Raw genomic sequence first — 19,406 nt, 5'->3', positions numbered from 1 at the left:
TGGCCTGCTGTGTTCATCCAGCTCTACACCTTGTTAACTCAGAATAGTTAAATGGCTGCTTTGAACCAGAGCAAATTTGATAGGCTGAAAGATTTTTCTCTGTGATGTAGATCTCTACAATTCTATGTCTCTATGCAGTCAATGCAGAATATTAAGTATGTTTAAACTAGAGCTAGATAAATTTTTGACTACCAAGGGGATGAAAGATTACGAGGAATGTGGAGGAATGTAGAGTTGAGGCTAAAATCAGATCAGCCATGGTCTTATTGAATGGGGAAAGAGGCTTGATGGGCCAAGTTGCCTCTTCTTGTCATCTGTCGTGTGCTCGTGTTTGCTCCTCAATCATCACTTTTCAGGAGAAAAGAACACCAGACTGTTCAGTTTCTCTTTCTAACCTTTTAATAAACTTGTTATTGGGATCATCTGAGATAACCTCTTATAAATCTTCATCTGACTCTTTTCTTATATGATATGGAGATGAGAATTTGTTGACTGCTTCATTCTATTTTCAATTCATAGAAGCCCTATGGTGTGGAAGGAGGCCACACTGACCACCCAAAGAGCATTCCACCCCAACCCACACCCTACCCTATCCCTGTCCCTGGATTTCCCACCCTAGACACTATGGACAATTTAGCATGGCTGATCCACTTAACCTGCACAACTTTGGACTGTGGGAGGAAGCCAGAGCACCCGGAAGAAACCCATGCAGACACGGGGAGAATGTGCAAAATCCACACAGACAGTCACCCGAGGCTGGATTTGAACCTGGGTTCCTGGTGTTGTGAGGCAGCAGTGCTATCAACTGAGCCACTGTGCCACCCCCTCAACTTTATTAATTACTACACCGCTTTGTCAGGCAATGACTGATGCATACAAGTCAACAACCTCCAATTTGAAAGTCAGCAATTAGTTTGCTGATTTCTACCAGAGCAACAGGAAAGGATCAGTACTCCTGGCAGAAAAATAAAAATCAGCAAATATTCCCAATGCCATTTGTATCTTGTGATGTCTGATAATGCTGACATAGTACCGAATTTGGTTAATTCCCACTCATTCTCATAGCCTAATTTCACACATGAGAAAGGGCCTTGGGTGAGGTAGAGAATCTGAGGAGGGCTGGAAAATCATCCAAAATGCAAACAAGGAAAACAATGGCATAAATGATCAGAACAGTATTTCTTCAAACTGACATTTAGATAGATAATGATTGAAAAATATCATCAAGGATACAGAGAGCCGAGTTACATAATACATCCATTTGCCTCTCTGTGTTAACAGCTAATCCCCAGAGCTTGGACTTTTTTTGGTCACTTTATACACGTTGATGTCATCTTCTTCATTTCTGTAAACCAGTTCGCAATTAAAATGCTCAGGTAGAATGTCTTCATAGAATTTGTTGATCTGAAAGTCCTGCCACATTTTCGAAGAAAGATAAATGATAGTTCTTTCACTACTGAGATGTTGTAGAGTCTTTATTAGTAAGGGATAGGTCTTTGAAAAATAGACAATTTCTCCACCAAGAATGAAGTCATAGTCACGTGGAAACTGAGTGTGATCATGACCCCAGGATAGGGCACGGATATTGACCCGATCTCTACAAGATGGTGAGATGCTGGCAATAACGTTACGTTCAATTTGCTTTAAAACATTTGGTTGGTCTGTAATTGTCACATTTCCTCCTGAAAAATAATTATATATCTCAGTTCAGAATTTGATCCGCACAGTAATCAGATGCTGAATCATGGTTACAGAAAGGAGAGAAAAATAATCTTCTTAAAGACATTTTGAATGTTTAGGCAAATACCATTTCACGTATATACTGACCCATGAACTTTACAATAAAATTTATTGAGCCTCTTGCATTTAGTTCCAAACCTATATATCTGGCTACTAACCTATGCATCTTGTTAGAGGCAGGTAGTGGTCCCAGTGCTGGCTGTAAGCCAGATGTATTGAAGGGGAATGCATTGGCAGAATATCCACTGAATAAAGACTTGCCTATAGGAACACTGACTGGGAAGGCATGCTTCCAGAACAAAAATTTAATGTGGAAGCAAGCCTCAGGTTAAGATTCAATCTGTAATTGTGCTTATTTATTAGTTTTCATATCATCCAAGAAGTTTGTTTTTAATTCATCCATAAGTTGCAGGTGTTACTGTCCAATCCCTTCTCCTAGTTTCTGTGTAAGAGATTGGTCAGTTGAAAAGAGGAAGGGTAAACCTTGAAAGAAAGATACAAATAGTCATGAGGAATGGTCTTGTCTTCGAAAATCAAGAAGTACAATCAATTTGAGTGGAGCTAAGAAACAATAAGGATGAAAAACATCGGTGGAAATTTCTTGTAAGCCCCTAAATGTAGTTGAAACAGAGAATAATTCAGTCAGGGGATAAAGGCACATGTAGCAAGTAATCTCTTTTCATATGGACTGGGCAAACAAAACTTACAGAATTATTGTGAAGAATGAATTCATGGAATGCATGCAGGATGTTTCTCTAGACCAGTCAAACAAAAACTACAGACTAAGTGGAGAAGTAAATATCTTGCATTGAAAGCATTCAGTCCTACCCCTAGCCTTTCCTTAAAGTAACTGTGTGACAAATGAGATATAATATTAAGGATACAATGCAGCGAACTAATGTAAACTGTAAGAACTTGAACAGAACAAAAACATACTGATCAAGTGACTCACAAAGCTTAAGTGTACTTTTTAACCAGGAGAAGATACAAATACACATTGTTCGTCATGCTCATCATCGCCTATCTTTCATTTACATTTGCAAAGTTTTGCTTCTTGTGGCTTTTAGTCCCCTGTGAACTTTACAACTTACCTAGCAGAACTGCTAAGATTCCTAATATTCCAGTTCCTGCACCCAGTTCGATCACCTTCATGCCATTAAAGATTATCCTCTGTTCTTCAATATACTCACACAGAGCAAGACCCTGAAAAATAAGTCCATGTATAATTCGAATTAGGTTGAATTCTAAAGCTGAGATGAAATTCTGTGGAGCCAATGTGCAACAGAAGGGTAAAATATAAGACTTGTTTCACACCTCAGTGTATACAGGCAAAATCAGCTAGAATATTAGATATTAGGAGTCTACTAAGCCTCCTTTTAGCCAGTGCAAATTGGCGATAAGATGGTCTGTCCAGTATCACAGTCTCAAGTAGTCTATCTTCCATGAAGAATAGATAAATGGAACGAATAGGACCTAGCTGACTCTAACCTCTCCAGTACTGCACCCCAGGACCTGCCCCTGCACTATCCAACTCCCATTGGTAATCCTTTGTAAAGACCTGTGTTATTTGTTAGAGTTAGAATCTGGAATAACTTGTTCATTTACATTTCCTATCAACCTGGAGCCAGCAAACAGGCAGGGACAGAATCCCAGCTGTGGACAGAATACAGGAACTTTAACAAGTCCAACAGAATCCAATCTAAAATGTAAATGAACAGACTCAGTCACCAGCAGCCCCTGTTCTCAATTGTGAAAGAATATATATAATTATACTCCACATTCACAGCACATATGCACATACGTACTGTATATGTTATTATATAGACGTACTATATGTACTGTCCATATATTTCTATTGACAATCTCACATTCTTGCTTCTCCAGCCACCATCGGCAATCTGACTTGCAGCTTGCTGTTGAACATCCAGTGCTCAGAGAATGACAGAGAGGTTGGTGTAGCTGTGTTTTATGGTATTCTTTCTTTCTCAGTGGGGGAAGTGTTGTCTCTACAGTTGGTGCTTTTCAGACAGAAACCTAGCTGCAGGATTACCTTTTGTATTGAGAACAAATCATGCCAGACTTTTTATTCAATCCATGATTCTAAACCTTGGTGATCAAGGTCTAAAAAGCAGGAGTCATATATAAGATTCAATGAGTGAAAGTCTAATAAAAATTGTGTCATGCTTTAAAACAAGCCATGGTAAAATGCTTAGTGAAAATACAAATGATTTTAAGTGGCAGAATATTACAATATTAAAAAAATACCCCAAGTTAACATCGTCAAGCTGTTTGAGTTGGACAGTCTTTTTATCCTTTCCATACTGTCCAGCTGACACAGAATAATTCAGCCAGCTTGGAAAATTCTTGGAAAATTAGAAGAAAAATTAAGTAAGGAAGGAGATGCTTGGCATTGGGCATGAAGCAGCCAGCAGGTATTTTCCAAGAATTTTCCAAGATGGTTGAAACAAACTTATCCAGTAATCCAGAGTTTCTGAATGAGTGGCTGTAGATACAGTTTAAATGTAAGACATGCCTAACAGAAAGTAGGAGAGGCTTCTTTATACAGTGAGGCAGCGGAATTCACTTAAGGGGTTATAATTAAGGCAGAATTTTCAGCTTTCAGGATAATTGCATATGCACATGAAAGAAAAGTAGCTGAAGAGATATACGAAAGGAGTAGTCAGTGAATTAGAATTTAGCTTGTCAATGGTTAAATGCCAACATGAACTGATTCAACCAGATGAAGTAACAAGGTGTAGAGCTGGATGAACACAGCAGGCCAAGCAGCATCAGAGGAGCAGGAAAGCTGACGTTTCGGGTCTAGACCCTTCTTCAGAAATGGGGAAGGGGAATGGGATTCTGAAATAAATAGGGAGAGAGGGGGAGGGGGATAGAAGATAGATAAAGGAGAAGATAGGTGGAGAGGAGACAGATAGGTCAAGGGGGCGGAGTTGGAGCCAGTAAAGGTGAGTGTAGGTGGGGGGTTAGGGAGGGGATAGGTCGGTCCAGGGAGGATGGACAGGTCAAGGGGGCGAGATGAGGCTAGTCTCAAACCATCCACAACCTCACCACTTCAGGTGACCTCCCACCCATAGCCTCCAACCTCATCGTTCCCCAGCCCCGCACCACCCATTTCTATCTCCTTCCCAAAATCCACAAACCTGACTGCCCCGGTCGACCATTGTCTCTGCCTGCTCCTGCCCCATCTCTACTTATCTTGACTCCATTTTCTCCCCCTTTTTCGAGGAACTCCCCACCTATGTCCATGACACCACCCACGCCCTCCACCTCCTCCAAAACTTCTGATTCCCTGGTCCCCAGCACCTCATCTTTACCATGGAATTCCAGTCCCTATACACTTGCATTCCCCATGCAGATGGCCTAAAGGCCCTCTGCTTCTTCCTGTCCCGCAGGCCCAACCAATCCCCCTCCACTGACACCCTCATCCGCTTAGCTGAACTCGTCCTCACCCTTAACAACTTCTCCTTCAATTCCTCCCACTTCCTACAGACAAAGGGGGTGGCCATGGGTACCCGCCTGGGCCAAAGCTATGCCCGCCTCTTTGTAGGATACGTGGAACAATCCCTCTTCCGAAGCTACACTGGCCCTATCCCCCACCTCTTCCTCCGTTACATCGATGACCGTATCGGCGCCGCCTCGTGCTCCCACGAGGCGCTCAAACAGTTCATCCACTTCACTAACACCTTCCACCCCAACCTTAAGTTCACCTGGACCATCTCCGATACCTTTCTCTCCTTCCTGGACCTCTCTGTTTCCATCTCTGGAAACCACCTGGAAACCAATATCCATTTCAAGCCTACCGACTCCCACAGTTACCTAGAATACACCTCCTCCCACCCACCTTCCCAATTCCTTCACCTCCGCCGCATCTGCTCCTCAGATGAGATATTCCACCTCCCGGACATCCCAGATGTCCTCGTTTTTCAAGGACTGAAACTTCCCCTCCACAGTGGTCCAAAACGCCCTCGACCGTGTCTCTTGCATTTCCCGCAACTCATCCCCCACACCCTCTCTCCGCAATAACAAACAAAACAGAATACCTCTCGTCCTCACGTACCACCCCACCAACCTCCGGATCCAACGCATCATCCTCCAACACTTCCGCCATCTGCAATCTGACCCCACTACCAAAGACATTTTTTCCTCCCCACCCTTATCTGCTTTCTGGAGGGACCACTCTCTCCACGACTCCCTTGTCCGCTCCATACTCTCCACCAGCCCCACCACACCCGGCACTTTTCCCTGCAACCGCAGGAAGTGCTACACCTGCCCCTACACCTACCCCTCACCCCCATCCCAGGCCCCAAGAAGACCTTCCACATCAAACAGATGCTCACTTGCACATCTGCTAATGTGGTATACTGTATCCGCTGTTCCCAATGTGGCCTCCTCTACATCGGGGAAGCCAAGCAGAGGTTTGGGGACCGCTTTGTGGAACACCTACGTTCAGTTCGCAACAAACAACTGCACCTCCCAGTCGCGAACCATTTCAACTCCCCCTCCCACTCCTCAGACGACATGTCCATCCCGGACCTCCTGCAGTGCCACAACGAGGCCACCCGAAGGTTGCAGGAACAGCATCTCATATTTCGCTTGGGAACCCTGCAGCCCAATGGTATCAATGTGGACTTCACAAGCTTCAAAATCTCCCCTCCCCCAACCGCATCCCAAAACCAGCCCAGCTCGTACCCTCCTCCCTAACCTGTCCTCCCACCTATCCACTCCTCCCACCTCATGCCCCACCGCCATCTCCTACCTACTAACCTCACCCCGCCCCCTTGACCTGTTCGTCCTCCCTGGACCGACCTATCCCCTCCCTAACTCCCCACCTACACTTATCTTTACTGGCTCCAACCCTGCCTTCTTGACCTGTCTGTCTCCTCTCCACCTATCTTCTCCTCTATCCATCTTCTATCCGCCACCCCCTCTCTCCCTATTTATTTCAGAATCCCCTTCCCCTCCCCCATTTCTAAGAAGGATCTAGGCCCGAAACGTCAGCCTTCCTGCTCCTCTGATGCTGCTTGGCCTGCTGTGTTTATCCAGCTCTACACCTTGTTATCTCAGATTCTCCAGCATCGGCAGTTCCTACTATCTCTCAATCAGATGAAGTGCTGTGTTGTCATTCTCTGTAATTCCATTTACTGACCGCCAGGTTTCAGTGACTGGTTTTCCTTTTCCTTTGTCAGTGGTGCCAATAACAATCATTGTATCCCAATTAACATGCCAACTGAGATCAATTCACATCACATAAGACGGATGTTAAGCCTAAATTGAAGAGAAGATGAAGACCTCTGCAATACATTTTTCTGGTAATGGTTGAAATTTGGTACATGCATCACATTATTCAGTGTCAGAAATCACACGGCACCAGGTCATAGTCCAATAGGTTTATTTGAAAACACAAGCTTTCAGAGTCTTACTCCTTCTTCAGGTGTTAGTGAGAGAGGTGGAATCAGACACAGAATTTATAAGTAAAAGATCAAAGGATCACACCACTTATGAGGATGTATTAAAGAAAACTAAGATGTTGTTAAATCTTTAATCAGTTAGAAGGTTTTATTTGATTATTTGTAAATTGATTATATGTAAATCCCCAAATTTCTTTCAAGTCACCGCCCTGAGAGAACTAAGGGTTTTATCAGTGTAAAGAAAAGGTGACATTTTAGGTCAGACAATGCATGTTAGGTGTGAGGCCTTGTTTAGAATCTGTTTGTGTTTTGGTTTGGAGTCAGAATGGTTTTATTTCTAAAGTAGGAATTTGTAAATTTATAGGAACTTATAAAACGCCACATTGACTGACTGAGTATACATTGTATTTTTTTTGAACAAAATAGAATATATTTGCAAATACGAATTCACCCCATGGATTTCATGTGTGTGTGTGTGAGAGAGAGAGAGGTAGAGGAGGGGAGAGAGAGAGTGTACGTGTGTGTGTGTGTGTGTGTGTGTTAGAGAGAGACAGAGAGAGTGTACAGTGCGGTGGGGTCACCTATAGCGTGACATGAACCCAAGATCCCAGTTGAGGCTGTCCTCGTTGGGACCGAACTTGGCTATCAACCTCTGCTTGGCAACTCTGCGTTGTTGTGTATCCCAAAGTCCACCTGTCAGGACGTTTACCGGAGGGTCAGAGGCTGAATGTCCTTGACCGCTGAAGCGATCCCCCACTGGGAGGGGGCATTCTTGTCTGGCAATTGTTGTGCGGTGTCCATTCATCCGTTACAATAACATCTGCATGATCTCACCAATATACCATGCCTTGGGGCACCTTGCCAACAGTGTATGAAGCAGACCACATTAGCCGAGTCATGAGTATCTGCCGTGCACCTGGTGGGTGGTGTTTCCACGTGTGGTGGTAGTGTACATGTCGATGATCTGACATGTCTTGCAGAGGTTGCCGTGACAGGGCTGTATGGTGTTGTTGTCGATGTTGTCCTGAAGGCTGGGTAGTTTGCTACAAATAATGGTCTGTTTAAGGTTTGAAGGTTGTTTGAAGGCGAGAAGTGGAGGTGTAGGGAAAATCTTGACAAGGTGCTCATCATCATCTAAAATGTGTTGAAGGCTGTGAAGAACATGGCGTAGTTTCTCCACTCCCAGGAAGTACTGGATGACAAAGGGTACCCTATCAGACATATTCCATGTCTGTCTTCTGAGGAGGTCATTACAGTTTTTCGCTGTGGCACATCGGAACTGGCGATCGATGAGTATCCTGTTCCTATGAGGGCATCCTTCAACAGCTTCAGGTGTCTGTCTCGTTCCTCCTCATCCAAACAGATCCTGTGCGTGCGAAGGGCTTGTCCGTAGGGGATGGCTGTTTTAATATGTTTAGGGTGGAAGCTAGAGAAGTGCAGCCTAATGAGGCTATCCATAGGCTTGCAGTACAGTGAGATACTGAGGTGTCCATCCCTGATGGAGATGTGTGTGTCTGAGAATAAGACTGATTCTAAAGAATAGTCCATGGTAAGTCTGATGGTGTGATGAAACTTGTTGATATCACTATAGTCATTTCAGTGATTCTTCGCCATGAGTCCAAAGGAGGAAAATGTCATCAATGTATCTGATGTACAGCGCTAGTCAGAGGTTCTGTGCAGCAAAGAAGTCTTGTTTGAACCTGTGCATGAAAATGTTGGCATATTGGGGAGCAAATCTGGTCCCCATGGCTGTTCTGTGTGTCTGAATGAAGAACTGGCCGTCAGAAGCAAAGATGTTGTGGTCGAGAATGAAGCGGATGAGGTGTAAGACAGCGTCTGGAAATTGGCAATTGGTGGTATTGAGTACTGAGGCTGTTGCGTTGATGCAGTTGTCATGGGGGATGCTGGTGTAGAGTGCCAAAACATCCATTGTGATGAGGAATGTTCCTGGTTCGTCTTGTCCGTGGGTGTTGAGTTTCTGTAAGAAATCTGCAGTGTCAAGACAGAAGCTGGGGTTTCCTGTACAATGGGTTTCAAGATGCCCTCGACATAGCCAGAGAGGGTCTCACACAGGGTCCCACTGACTGATACGATGGGATGTCCAGGTGTGTTGGCTTTGGGTATCTATGGAAGGTGCCAGAAGTCCCCTGTGCGGGAAGTATGTAGGATGAGAGTGCGTGGGGTACTCTGAAGTCGGAGATTCCAAACCAAAACACAAACATATTCTAATTGAGGCCTTAAACCTAACATGCATTGTCTGACCTAAAATGTCACCTCTTCTTTGCACTGATAAAACCTTTAGCTCCCTCACAGCAGTGACTTGAAAGGAATTTGGATATACATAATAATCAATTAAAACATTCTAACTGATTAAATATTTAACAGCATCTTGGGTTTGTTTAATACATCCTGATCAGTGGTGTGATCCTTTTGTCTTTTACTTATAAATTCTGTGTCTGATACTACCTCTCTCAGTAACACCTGAAGAAGGAGCAAGGCTTCGAAAGCTTGTGTTTTCAAATAAACCTGTTGGACTATAACTTGGTGTCGTGTGATTTCTGACCTTGTTCTCCCCAGTCCAACACCGGCACCTCCACATAAGACAACAACTACATTGGCTTAGCTGCTCTAACTCAGCAAGGCCAACCTACAAGGTAGTTCCATAGTGGAACCAGCAGCATTCTATGGGATAATTCCCTTTCTAACCCAAATTGTACCAATCTGTTTCTCAGACAGAAAACTTGTTCCACTATGAAAGCTTAATTGTGTGCACCAAAATTACTCTGAAATACAGAAGCCCCTGTGCCAGTGTATGGGATGTCTGGAAGTTTCTGAGACTGCCACAACCATGTACAATATAACCAAAGCTAAAGTTACATAACTCATTGTACTTCACTCAACCAGTTCTCATGCTAAAAGAAGGACATAAAAGATTGAAATAAAATAAACTGTCACTGACTTTGTATCACTTTTCAAGGTGCAATGTTGTTTGCAAAAACATGTGAAGTTGATCACTGTAACATAAAGAGTTTCTTAAAGCATTCACTGAAGTTGGTTACTTATTTTTTGATATATATATATATAGCAGGTCTCTATACTTACAGCTTCCCATACGAAAGCAGAAGTCCCAATCTGGGCATTTGAGCTCTGACTGATCCATAGATGTTGTCCACAAAACTGATAGCTTCTCTCCAAGATGTACTCAATCTCAGAATGAGCAGAATTGTTCTGTAGCTTGGTTTCCATTTTCCTAATTGTTATTCAGTGTTTCCTTGATCTCCAGTAGCTTCCTCCTGATCTCTGAACAGCTTATGAATTCCTGCTGTGAGATATGGAACTTAATAATTTCAGATTCTGGTGGCTAAAGCTTTTTCCTTTGTTAAAACAGATGTGTTTTTTTTTTGGAAAGCTTGCAAAATATTTTAGCTCAGGGCACAAATTACACAATAATTTAAAGTTATCCTGAATAATTGTCTCTGATCATAAGGAATATCACCAATGCGTAAAATATGGCAGCAACGTACTGGTAAGAACTCCTCTTATAGAACTTCCCAGAGAACGGTATGTACTCTGTAAAGAAAAAAATGACACATCTGCTCTAATCATATTTCCCTGATAACTTTCATATTTCATCCTTTTCAAATATTCTTCAAATCCGCAATTCCATTTGGGACCAATTTTCTTGCCCCTTCCCTCTGCCCTAGTATTACACAGGAGAAGTACATCCTATCCACACAATATTTTCATAAAGTAAATACAGAATACACAGGATACATAGAAGCTGTAGAATATGAAAGCTTGAAATATACTGTCTATTTTATTTCTACTTAAGTTCACAAATTAGTCTGTAGTGCTCCATTTCACTCAATTACTTGCTGTAATAAAAACATATTTTTTCCTGTTGAATTTACAGACAATATTCAGTTGTCTCACCATTGTTACAGAATGAAATATAACAAATCATAACTTACAGTCGGGGTTCACCATTCCAAACAGTGAATTTCTCAAACCCCAGACTTACGAACCTATGAGGAGGTAACCAGTCTCATATGCCTCTCAATGTCTTTTTCAACATCAATTCCCCTATTTAAAGTAGTTGTGTAGCCTTGAGAAGAAAATAAAATGTTACAAGTTATTTTTAATAACTCCAGCTGCAAAACAAAAAAAAAATCTTTCCTTACTTTAACTCAGGCCAACAGGACCATTCAGCAAATCACATTTTCTTCCAATTTCCCCAAAATTGTGTTAAAAGCAAAATTCTCTAAATGCCGGAAATCTAAAAGAAATCAGAAAAGGTGTGGAGAACCTCAGCTGGTCTGGTGGCACCTGTAGAGAGAGAAACAGAATTAATGTTTTGACTCAAGTATGATTCTTTGTCAAAACCCCCAAAATTGTTTGTATTTTATTCTTTGATTACTTGAGGAGTTTTGACCAACTTCTGTATTCTACTTGGTCATTGAATTGCAAGTTTCAGGTTTTAAATCCCTTGCAACATCTGATTCCATGACAGTTGCCTTATAATGTGTTGTGCAAGGCTTTTAGACCCCTGGGGCAACTTCATGATGATGTCATAAAGCTACTCCTCACTGGGCATAAATAGCATGCCACAAGACCATAAGACATAGGAGCAGAAATTAGGCCATTCGGCCCAAGGTGTCAGCACCGTCATTCAATCATGGCTGATAAATTCCTCAACCCCATTCTCCTGCTTTCTCCCCGTAACCCTTGATCCCCTTAATAATCAAGAACCTATCTATCTCAGTCTTAAATGTACTCAATGACCTGGCCTCCACAGTCTTCTGTGGCAGTGAATTCCATAGATTCACCACTCTCTGGCTGAAGAAGTTTCTCCTTATCTCCGTTCTAAAGGGTCCTCCCTTTACTCTAAGGCTGTGCCCTCGGGTCCTAGTCTCTCCTACCAATGGAAGCATCTTCCCAACATCCACTCTGTCTAGGCCATAGGAGGAGTTGGATACAGTGATAAGAATTGGATAGTAAGAAAGTCAGTGAAACATGTTAGACATTGATTGAAACATATGCTAACAGGCATGTGGAGTATAGTGATTAGTCTTAGGCAGTATAGTTAAAGTAAACTTAGACCATGGTGTATCACTGATTAGTACATATTATAGCATTTAACATTATTTTCCCTTTTGCTCATGGGATGTGGGCATCACTGGCTGGACTAACATTTATAGCCCATCCCTAATTGCTCAGAGTGCATTTAAAAGTCAACCATACTGATGTGGCACTGGAGTTACATATAGGACTGACCAGGTAAGGACATCAGCTTTACTTCCCTGAAGGGCATTAGTGAACCAAATGGGTTTTTACAACAATCTACAGTGGTCACGATCAGGCTAGCTTTTCAATTTCAGATTTTGTTTTGAAGAATTGAACTCCATTTCACAACTTGCCAAAGTGAGATTTGAACCAATGCCCCAGAACATTAGCCTAAAGATTGCTGACACCACAAGGTGTGACAACAAACAGTGTTATGAAGAAGCCAAGCTTGAAGACAGTTTTGACATAGTCTCCTCGTCAATCAGGAATCAGGGGTCAATGCTGGGATCATAACTATTCACATTATACATTAATAACCTGGATGAAGGAACTGAGGGCATTGTTGTTAGGTTTGCATCTGACACAAAACTAGGCGGAGGGATAGGTAGTATTGAGGAGGTGGAGAGGCTGCAGAAGGACTTGGACAGGCTAGGAGAGGGGGCAAACAAGTGGCAGATGGAGTACAATGTGGGAAAGTGTGAGGTCGCGCACTTTGATTGGAAGAATAGAGGTGTAAACTATTTTCAAAATGGGGAAAGGCTTTAGACATCTGAAGCAAAAAAGAGACTTAGGCATCCTACTTCAGGATTGTCTTAAGGTTAACATGCAGGTTCATTTGGCAGTTAGGAAGACAAATACAATGATAGCATTCATTTCAAGATGGGTAGAATACAAGAGCAGAATTTTACTGCTAAGTCTGTAAAAGGCGCTTGTCAGTGCATTTTTGGAATTTTATGGCAGTTTTGGGTTCTGTACTTAAGGAAGGATGTGCTGGGGTTGGAGGGGGTCCACAGGAGGTTGACAAGAATGATCCTAGGGATGAAGGACTTGTCATGTGACAAGCAGTACAGGACAACAAGCTGCAGGGCTGGATGAACACAGCAGGCCAAGCAGCATCATAGGAGCAGAAAGGCTGACGTTTCGGGCCTAGACCCTTCATCAGAAAAGGGGGTTCTGAATTTGTACTTGATGGATATTAGAAGGATGAGGGATTCTGATTGAAACTTACAGAAAACAGTGAGGCCTGGATAGAACAGGCGTGGAGAAGGTGTTTCCACTAGTAGGAGAGACTAAGAACCTGAAGGCACAGCCTCAGAGTGAAAGGATGACCCTTAAGAACTGAGATGAGGAGGAATTTTATCAGCCAGATGGTGATTATTCTGTGGAACTCATTTCCACAGAATGCTGTGGAGGCCAAGTCATTGAGTGTACTTAAGACAGAGATAGATAGCTTCTTGATTAACAAAGGGATAAAGGGAAGAAGGCAGGAGAATGAAGTTGAGAAACATGCCAGTCAAGATTGAATGGTGAAGCAGACTTGATGGACTGAATGACTAATTCTCTTCCCATATCTCATGGTTATTTTTAAGAAGCACATTCTTATAGTACATTTCCAAAGTACTTAACTGATCGTAAAGCACTTTGGAATAAAAACAGAAAATGCTGAAGAAATGGTGTAGATCCGGTTCTATCTGTAGAGAGAGAAACAGAGTTTACGTTTCGAGACCAGCATGACTCCTTCAGAACCATTTTGGAGAAGAGTCATAATGAACTTGAAATATTAATAGTCGCACATTGCAGGTGCAATGCATCGTGTATATTGCCATCAGTTAGCTCTGTTGGCTGAATGGCCGATATACAATGCAGATTGATGCCAATAGCATGGGTTCAATTCACACAGTAGCTGAGGTTATCATGATAGGGTCCTCCTTAACCTTTCCCCTCACATGAGGCTTTTTAAAATCCACTCGTGGGATGAAGGCATCACTGGCTAGGCCAGCATTTATTGACCATCCCTAATTGCCCAGAGGGCAATTAAAGTCTAGAATCACATTTAGGCCAGACCAGGTAAGGATGGCAGTTTCCTTCTCAAAAGGGCATTAGTGATCCAGATGGGTTTTTCCAAAAAGTGACAATGACACTAGACTCTTAATTCCAGATTTTTATTGAATTCAAATTCCACCACCTGCCATGGCAGGATTCAAATCCAGGGTCCCCAGAATACTACCTGTGACTCTAGATTAACAGTCTAACAATAAAACCACTAAGCTGTTGTCTCCCCATTTGCTCCTCAGTTTAAACCACCACCAGTTGTCTGTCTGTAATGAGAGAGCAGTCCTATGATCCGGTAGGACTATGGTGACTTTACCTTCTTTATTGACCTTCAATACTTTTGAAAACTGATGAACAATAATCCTCTTCCATCCCCATTACATCCTCACTGTTGAGAACATTAATTTTTCCATTTGCATTTGAAATTGGAGCCTTACCACTGACTGTAGGTTGGAATCTCTATCAGAACTCAACTCACTTTGCAGCAGGAACCCTGAAACTGATCTAAGTTATTGAAAAGGCTGTATTGATTTTGAAATGTTTTGAACCTGTTATAAAACTCTGGATCTGGGCTTAATTTCCCAGCTAAATCAGCAATCTCTTCTTGTAAGTTGTACACTATAAGGATAGAAATATAGAAAATAGGAGCAGGAGTAGGCCAATCAGCTTGTTGAAAAAGAGGATGCAAGATTTTCTCTGGTAATGATCAATATTGCAACGTCTCTGCTCTCCCTCTCGCTTTCCCATTCTCCGAGCCCTAGTCCTCATTGTACACCCATGCATTGTACTAAATGTCTATCTTCAGGCTACATTGTAATAATGTGAAAACTTGCCACACATGCAAAGCTCCATCAATTTCACCCACTTCCATCACTATGTACAACACCCTGCACTCTTTCCATTGAGTACTCACCTGACCGATTAGCTAGAACTCTGAATTGCCCTTTTGCTAGTTTACCAGGTAGAAAAGGAAGGGGTTGCAATCACATTATGGTGAACTGGATGTAAATACTTCAGCTGATGTATTTAGAATCTTTCAGCATCTTGGGAAAAATTGTCAGACTGAAAATCCTGGCTAGGCCCAGTCCAACTGGGATGTCTGGTCAAAGATAAAAACAGAAATTGCTGGAAAAGCTCAGCAGGTCTGCAAGCATCTGTGGAGAGATAACATTTCAGTCAAGTGACCCTTCCTCAGAATGGATGTCTGGTCACCTTCCACTGAATTGTTTGATCAAGAAATTTCCTTGTGAATTTTTCACATCACATCTCAGGCAGGGGGAGGGGTAGGCAGCTTGTGACAGAAAGAAATGCCACATGGTCACTCTAACGGTAAACGGGGATGGGATGTTGCTGTGCTGGAATGTGCTACATGAATATCAGAGCTGTAGCACATGCCAGTAACAAACACACTGAAAGTGGCCGCATGTGAAAGTCAAGGTGGAGCGGTCCTTACTGGGGTGAAGGATGACTCCAGTCAGACAGCAGTCCCTCCACAGTCTGTCAGGGTCTTACATTACAGGGTGATGGCCATCGTCAGTCAGGGTCTTGGTCCTATGTGGGTCCAGGGTCCATATTCTTGCAATCTGGGGATTGGCTACTGTCAGCCCTACATGTCATGTACAAGTGCAGAACTGAAGAACTTTGCAGCGCGGAAAGAGTCTAATCGGCCCATTGTGCCTGCACAGTTTCTATTCCCTCGTGCCTACCTCCCACTTATTGGCCATCTCCCTGCATACCATTTCTATCCAAATAACCATCCAATGCCCCTTTTGAATCCTTCAATTGAACCTGCGTCCCCCATATTTCCAGGTACTGCTGTCAGTACCCTATCTGCTCACTGCATGAAAATGTTATTTCCCACATCACCTTTGCTTTGTTTGACATCAAATTAAATCTATGTCCTTCTTGTTTTTGTTTCTTTTATGAGCTGGAACAACTTCTCCCTAACTACCCTGTTCAGCCCGCTCAAGGTTTTGATAACACAATGTAGATCAAATCTCCTCTCAGCCTTCTTCTCTCCAAAGATAACAGACCCATCTTCTTGAAACAATCCTCATCATTGGAATTTCTCATTCCTGGTAAATCACTTCTGTACCACCACCAATGCATTCATGTCTTTCCTATAATGTGGCACCCACAACTGTACCTAATTCTCTAGCTGCGGTCTAACAAGTGATTTATACAAATTCAATTTCACCTACTTGCTCTTTTACTCTATGATCTTATTAATAAAGCCGAGCACACCGTAAGCTTATTAACTATTGTCTCCCCTGTCCTGTCACCTTCAGTCATCTGTGCTCATATACATCCAGTTCCGCCTACTCCTGCACCCCCTCTAGAATTGGACGCCCTATTGTATATTGTCTTTCAATGTTCTTCCTGCCAATGTGTATCACCTCACATTTCTCTGCATTGAACCTCACCTGCCACCGCTCTGCCCACTCCATTAACTTGTCAATTTACATCTGGAGTTCCACACTGTCCTCCTCATAGTTTACAATTCTTCTGAGTTTAATGTCATCTGCAAACTATGAAATTTGTCCCCTGCATACCAAGTTCGGGATCATTCTGAAAAGCAAGGGTCCCTATATTGCTTCCTATGTAACTCTGCTACAAACCTTTATATCAAGACAGAAAAATATCCATTAACCATTACTTTCAGCTTGCTATCATTTAGCCAATTTTGTACCCACGTTGTCACTGTCCCTTTTATATCATGATTGACAATTTTCCTCGCAAGTCTATTGTGTGGCACTGTATCAAACAGCTTCTGCAAAACCACATTCACCACATCAACAGCATTACCCTCATTGAGCCTTTCAGTTACCTCTTCAAAAATCTCCAGCCAGTTCATTAAGCATAATTTCCCCTTTAGAAATCCACGCTGACTCTTCCTAATTAACACAGATTTTTCCATGTGACTACTAATTGTTTCTGGAGGTTTGTATATCACCGAAATTAAACTGGGATTACCTTACATCATTTCTTGAACAGGATTGTAATGTTTATACTTCTCCAGTCTTCTGGCACCTCTCCTGAGTTCAGGAAAGACTGAAAATTATGAACAATGCCACACAATTTCTAACCTTGCCCCCTTCAAAATCCTTGGTGTTAATGGGAGAACAGATCAGTGAAGCTCATTGAGTTGGGTGTACATTGAAGTCTCTTTCCCGACATGTGAGCAATCCTGCTTTCCTCAGGCCAGAGCAATGACTTTGTAGAGAGGGAGGAGCCCCCACACCCATCCCTAACAAGCTGTGTCCTCGCAGCCTGGCTATGATCCAGTTTCTTCTGCAATGACATAAGGGAAGCATTGATAATGATGGAAGTAGATGCAAGAGGATGTTACTGTTGATGTACTGCACTGTGACAGACCAATTCTGGTTCCCAGCATCTACCATGGGGTCCAGCTGGTCTTTAACTATGGCACCAGAGGCATGTACATCAGGAGGTTTTGACAGTGGTGAGCACTTCCTTCCTCATGTGACTCCTGAGAAGTGAGTCGGGTTTCATAATTACTGAGATGAAAAAGAAAAGAAAACTGCCTCTGGACAGTGGCGGACTGGATACCATGAAGGGTATTGACAACCACGTTTTAGCTGCAAATAAGAAAGTTCCACCCTAAATCAGCTCAAAAATGTATTTCCCTTACGAAGTGCTGAATGTGCAAACTGAGAATATAGCAAGACCCAACAGAGAATCCATGGCTTTGTTGTTTTTTATTCGCTTGTGGGACGTGCGTGTGCTGGCTGGCCCAGCATGTTATTGCCCATCCCTAGTTGCCCTTAAGAAGGTGGGGGTGAGCTTCTTGAACCGCTGCAGTCCACCTGCTGTGGGTTGACCCACAATGCCCTTAGGGAGGGAATTCCAGGATTTTGACCCAGCGACAGTAAGGGAACGGCAACATATTTCCAAGTCAGGATGGTGACCGGCTTGGAGGGGAACCTGTAGATGGTGGTGTTCCCATGTATCTGTTGCCCTTGTCCTTCTAGACAGAAGTGATTGTGAGTTTGGAGGGTGTCGTCTGAGGATCTTTGGTGAATTCCTGTAGTCCATCTTGTAGATAGTACATACTGTTGCTACTGAGTGTCAGTGGTGGAGAGAGTGGATGTTTGTGGGTGTAGTGACAATCAAGTGGGCTGCTTTGTCCTGGATGGTGTTCCCATCCAGGCAAGTGGGGAGTATTTCATTATACTCCTGACTTGTGCCTTGTAGATTATGGACAGACTTTGGGGCATCAGGGATGACTTACTTGCTACAGTATTCCTAGCCTCTGACTTGGTCCTGTAGACACTGCATTTATGTGATGATTTCATTTGAGTTTCTGTCAATAATAACTCCCAGGATGTTGACAGTGGGGGATCCAGTGATGGTAACACCATTGAATGCCAAGGGGCGGTGGTTAGATTGTCTCTCATTGGAGATGGTAATTGCTTGGCATTTGTGTTGTACAAATGTTACTTGTCACTTGTCGGCCCAAGCCTAGATATTGTCCCGATCTTGTTGCATTTGAATATGGACTGCTTCAGTATCTGAGGAGTCACGAATGGTGTTGAACATTGTGCAATCTTTAGCGAAATCCCCACTTTTGACCTTATGATGGAGGAAAGGTCATTGATGAAGCAGTTAAAGATGGTTGGGCCGAGGACACTACACTGAGGAAATCCTGCAGATTGTCTTGGAGCTGAGATGACTGACTTCTAACAACTACAACTATCCTCCTATGTGTCAGGTATGACTCCGACCAATGGAAAGTTGGCCCCTTGATACCTATTTGATTGAAATTTTAAAATTTGGAAGGAACAAGGAGATGACAGAGAGGGGTAAACTAAAGTGAGTGTATTACAGTCAAATCAGGCATAGAAAGGGAAATATAGGATGGAAAGATTGATTAGATTGATAAAAGTTAAAGAGGGTAAAATGAAAACAAGAAAATAATTTACACTTTAAATTTAAAATATAAATTTATTACACAGAGGAATAAAACTCCTTAGTTGAAACAATTCCTTTTCCAAACTTCGGGACTTGAGTGTCATTGCAGAAACATAAATCTCAGAAATAAAAATGTGTCTATGCTATTAAGTAGCAGATATAATTTCACAACAAGTTGCATTGGTGATT

General features: G+C 42.6%; 1 protein-coding gene across 4 annotated transcripts; it reads right to left on the bottom strand.

Moving 5' to 3' along the window:
• Nucleotides 1-780: 780 nt before the first annotated feature.
• Nucleotides 781-17,550, bottom strand: LOC109936260 (EEF1A lysine methyltransferase 3-like). 4 transcript variants are annotated; one of them, XM_048604849.1, is made up of 5 exons: nt 17,259-17,550; nt 11,351-11,495; nt 10,272-10,491; nt 2,832-2,943; nt 781-1,682 (listed from the first exon to the last, which is right to left on the bottom strand). In XM_048604849.1, the coding sequence occupies exons 3-5, from the start codon at nt 10,413-10,415 to the stop codon at nt 1,282-1,284; spliced, it is 657 nt and encodes a 218-aa protein (XP_048460806.1). In that variant the 5' UTR covers nt 10,416-10,491; nt 11,351-11,495; nt 17,259-17,550; the 3' UTR covers nt 781-1,281. The 4 variants fall into 4 exon arrangements, with proteins under 4 accessions (XP_048460806.1, XP_048460804.1, XP_048460807.1 ...); XM_048604847.1 differs by having other exon boundaries at nt 17,372-17,487; XM_048604850.1 differs by lacking the exons at nt 11,351-11,495; nt 17,259-17,550 and adding an exon at nt 11,141-11,339.
• Nucleotides 17,551-19,406: the final 1,856 nt, after the last annotated feature.

This window comes from Rhincodon typus, chromosome 13, assembly GCF_021869965.1.
Source record: "Rhincodon typus isolate 14 chromosome 13, sRhiTyp1.1, whole genome shotgun sequence".
NCBI lineage: Eukaryota > Metazoa > Chordata > Chondrichthyes > Orectolobiformes > Rhincodontidae > Rhincodon > Rhincodon typus.
The sequence above is the reverse complement of the archived record's forward strand: the minus strand, read 5'-3'. Positions and strand labels throughout refer to the sequence as shown.

What these genes read in the sequence shown, in the direction of transcription:
- LOC109936260 (XM_048604849.1), bottom strand. Translation starts at nt 10,415, where the DNA reads ATGGAAACCAAGCTACAGAACAATTCTGCTCATTCTGAGATTGAGTAC. An exon ending in CTGCTTTCGTATGGGAAGCT is followed by an intron (nt 2,944 to 10,271) that starts GTAAGTATAGAG and finishes CTTATTTTTCAG; the next exon opens with GGTCTTGCTCTGTGTGAGTA. An exon ending in AATCTTAGCAGTTCTGCTAG is followed by an intron (nt 1,683 to 2,831) that starts GTAAGTTGTAAA and finishes ATTATTTTTCAG; the next exon opens with GAGGAAATGTGACAATTACA.